Here is a 3,902-nt window from a genome sequence, read left to right on the forward strand (position 1 = left end):
ACAACCAGAACTGCGTTGATTCCTAGTAACTTAATATATCATTTGGTAAAGTGATAAAAGAGATTATTATAAGGTAATACAAATTTTATTTGCTTGCGAACATAATTAAAAAGAATTGTAACATTCTACTATAGAAACTGTATGTAGATCTACTTTTCTTTGTTAGAATAGTTACATTACACAACTTGAAAAAATAACAAGTGAATAACCAAACCATGTAAAGTTAGCAATAGCAAATACAGGGTTGCAATTAGGAGGGCAAGCAGGGAAAATTTGTAAATAAGGCTCAAAAGTGAGTTGCATACAAGTTTTAATTAAGGAAATAATCAATGTACATACTAAGTAGTAATCTTATGTACAAAATAAGAATAGCATAATACATAAGTTAGACTTAAAATTTGATGGTGTAATAACTTATATAAAATAATACAATGTGATATAATTCAATGTGAATTAAAGTTTACAAACATGTGTGTGTGTATGTGTGTGTAATCAGAAATAAAAAGATGAATTTTTTGTCATCTATATGATAAAAGAATATTCAATTACAACTATAACAGTGTAACTATAACATGATATAAATTCATCATAATAATTTAAAAAATTCTAATAATAAAATGTTTATGAAGTTTCATTGTAATAATTAAGAAATATATATTGAATTTAAAAAACATGCAACGCATCTGCAAGATGTGTGCATGCAACATTAATATTCATATGTATACTTATAACTTACTGTGCGTGTATGAACACCTTTATTTTCTGCTTTGCAATAATATTTTGTGTATTTTACATCTTACATTTGTTTTTTGTATAAAAATATAGAAAATATCTATTGTTCATATTGTTATTCTAAATATATACATCGATTGTTTTTCTAGCTTAGCAATTATATTGATTGTTTTCATGTCATTATAGTAAGTACGATCAGTAACGTACGTACGTGTTAGAAGAAGAAATAAACCAATTTTACCCCAAAGCAGTTTCTGTTTGTTACACTGATTCATTAGAAATAATACAAAAAGTCAAAAAATACGCAATAACTGTGCGTTCTATAACAAGATGATAAGACATATTTATATTTATCATTATCATGCAATAATCATACAATAAAATTATTCTATATGACATTCAACCTGAACAAAATATAAGACTAGAAAATCCTATTTGATTATGATACATATATAAAATAATATCATATAATATTATTAAACCTAATAGATTAATTCAATCATATTTTGATTATTTTTAGAAGCACTTTTGTTATCATTAATAATTATAACGATAATAATAATAACAATATTTAACACTTAAATTTTTGCTTGTACGGTCACTTTTATAAGTATAATTTCTATATTCATAAATTAATTTATGTATTTTGGTGTTCTATTCATTTCTTAGCAAAATAAAATTTAACATAAACTATGGATACAAAATTATCATACTTGTATGCTTATATTATAAAGCAGTATATTAAATTAATGTATTTCTTTTTAAATCTCATACAAAGATCAATAATTTATTTTTATTAATAAATTTTACTTTTAAAATAGTTTCTTTTGAAATTACATACAAGCAATATACTGTTCAAATGTTTCCATTCTAATAACATATTATTATGTTGCTTTTGTATATTCTGTAAATTTTTATACAAATTAGATGCATAAAACATAGTGGTGTTTTAAAAATCAACATAATTGATTGAAATGAAACATATGAAAGATTTTAATATTATGAAAGCTATATTATGAAGAATGATTTTTTACAAATATATGCATAAATATGTACTGTATAATATTTTCAAATTAAAGTAGAATGTGAAGGAAAATGGGGATAATTTACCTGATTTTCAGAAGACGCTGCAGTTTCTCCACTAGAAGATGTAATATTGGATGTGTACGTGACGCCACGTAATGCCTGCCCAGGAGTTACTGACCTAGCAATCCCAGTAGCTACAAAGAAATTAGTATAAGTGTTATTTCACTACTTTAAAATACCTATATTCAAAATATTGAAATACAATTAAAAATATAATGTATAATATTATTCCCAAAGTATCAGCACGAATTGTTTAGTTTTATGTAATCATTAGAATAAAATCTTAAATATAAATTATTTATTGTATTAATCCTGTATCAGTCTGAACCAGCATTAAATTATAAATTATCGCATCAACATTAAATAAGTAGAAATAACAAATTCATATCAATATCAGGTGCATTACACTTATGAGCAAAAGCTATAATTACCATTCCTTTTTCAATTAACATTCAAAATGTAATTTATTAATTCATCCACTGTCATGCAATATAAAAATTCTCTTAGAGAAAATATATCCAAAATATTTTAATCGTTTATATCCTATTTCAACTTTAGGATAACTGCTGTTCTTACTTGGACCGCTGACAGGAACACTAGATACCGTGGCAGTGGGCTGAACAACTTTACTACTAACCATTGGAGTCCCAGTACCCAGTACTGTACCTTTAACTGCACATAAGATATAATTATAAAAATATTCAATTTCTTTTAGCAATTATCAGTATTCAACATCATAATAGATATTGAGAATATTATTTGCTTGATATTAGTGCTTGCTAGAATAAGTTCTATTTATGTATGTAACTGTAATATTTTAATTATTATGCGCAACATACTTGTTTGTGGTGCACTAGCAGGCTTAACTGTAGGCATAGCAACTAAATTAACTGGTTTGGCTGGGGGAGGTGGTGGAGTTGCACCCACACCTCTTGGAGAACCTCGTGTTTGAGACTCTTTCCATACATCCATTTCAGTTCTAAGTTTATCTAATTCTAATTCGAGATCTTTAGCCCTCTTTTCTTCTTTTGCTAAGGCTTGTTTATATTGCTGTCTTTCCATATCAAATTGCGCAAGTTGTTTCTCCAATTCTGCTTCCATTTGTAATGACTTTTTACTTTCTTCTTCAAGTCCTTCAGCCATAGAATCTATCCGAACTTTTTCTTCGCTTAATATCTGTGCCAAATCTTCTGATCTTTTCCTTTCTTCTATATACTTCATAATTATCTTTTTGCGTTCAGCAAGTAGAAGAAGTACTATTTGCTTCTGTCGAGTTTTCTCTTCCTCTAAAGTTTCATTTGCTTTCTTTAATTCTAATTCCAGTCTTTTTTTTTCTTGTTTCTCTAATTCTAATTCTTTTTTCAATCGTGTCCTTTCTTTTTCCAATCCATATGTAATATCATCACCCTGAGCAGTATCATGTTCGTGTTTTCTTTTCTCTTCTTCTAATTCCTTGATAACCTGAAGTAAACTAAGTATGAATATACAATTTACAATATTCATTACTATTTAAGTAACCAAATATGATATACATACTGCTCTGTGCCTAAGCTCTGCTTCTTTAAGAACTTTGGCCATTTTAAACTGCATACATCTTTGTTGTGTCACAAGTGCTTCTAAAGTAGCAACTTGTTTATTTATTTGATTTGGTTCATGTTCACTGACACTACCTACTAATACAATATCACGTGCAAGTGCAGCATGTGGATCTGATGTCCCACTCAGATATCGAGTACTTAATAGATGTTTCAATTTTTCTGACTGTAAAATACACAAAAAACCTATTTATGTCTCAAATATTCAATATCATATTGTTACTATAATGATTAATGTTAATTATAAAAATGCTTCCATTAATGAAAAATAAATTACCTTTAATACTGCTATTACAATATCTCTTGCCTGCAATTCTCCTTCAAGATGCCCTAATAGTTTTAATAAATCAGTTTTGCTTAATTCCATTTTTGGATTACGCTACAAAAGAAATGTAAAAAATTATTATCAATGAACATATAATCTGCATGATAGATTATTTTCTTCAAACAGAAGTATTTCAAAATATATATGACTATATGTATACATAC

The 3,902-nt window shown here is 26.9% G+C and overlaps 1 protein-coding gene across 3 annotated transcripts in view; it reads right to left on the reverse strand.

Moving 5' to 3' along the window:
* LOC122566131 (CTTNBP2 N-terminal-like protein) overlaps positions 1-3,902 on the reverse strand; it is a 31,537-nt gene that overhangs the window by 27,043 nt on the left and 592 nt on the right. For all 3 annotated transcript variants that reach the window (XM_043722959.1, XM_043722977.1, XM_043722969.1), the window contains exons 2-6: positions 3,691-3,792; positions 3,355-3,579; positions 2,658-3,279; positions 2,395-2,490; positions 1,843-1,952 (exon numbers count right to left, since the gene is read on the reverse strand). In XM_043722959.1, the coding sequence (XP_043578894.1) occupies positions 1,843-1,952; positions 2,395-2,490; positions 2,658-3,279; positions 3,355-3,579; positions 3,691-3,792 (1,155 nt within the window). The remainder of the gene's footprint in view (positions 1-1,842; positions 1,953-2,394; positions 2,491-2,657; positions 3,280-3,354; positions 3,580-3,690; positions 3,793-3,902) is intronic.

Source organism: Bombus pyrosoma, linkage group LG1 (assembly GCF_014825855.1).
Source record: "Bombus pyrosoma isolate SC7728 linkage group LG1, ASM1482585v1, whole genome shotgun sequence".
NCBI classification, from domain to species: domain Eukaryota; kingdom Metazoa; phylum Arthropoda; class Insecta; order Hymenoptera; family Apidae; genus Bombus; species Bombus pyrosoma.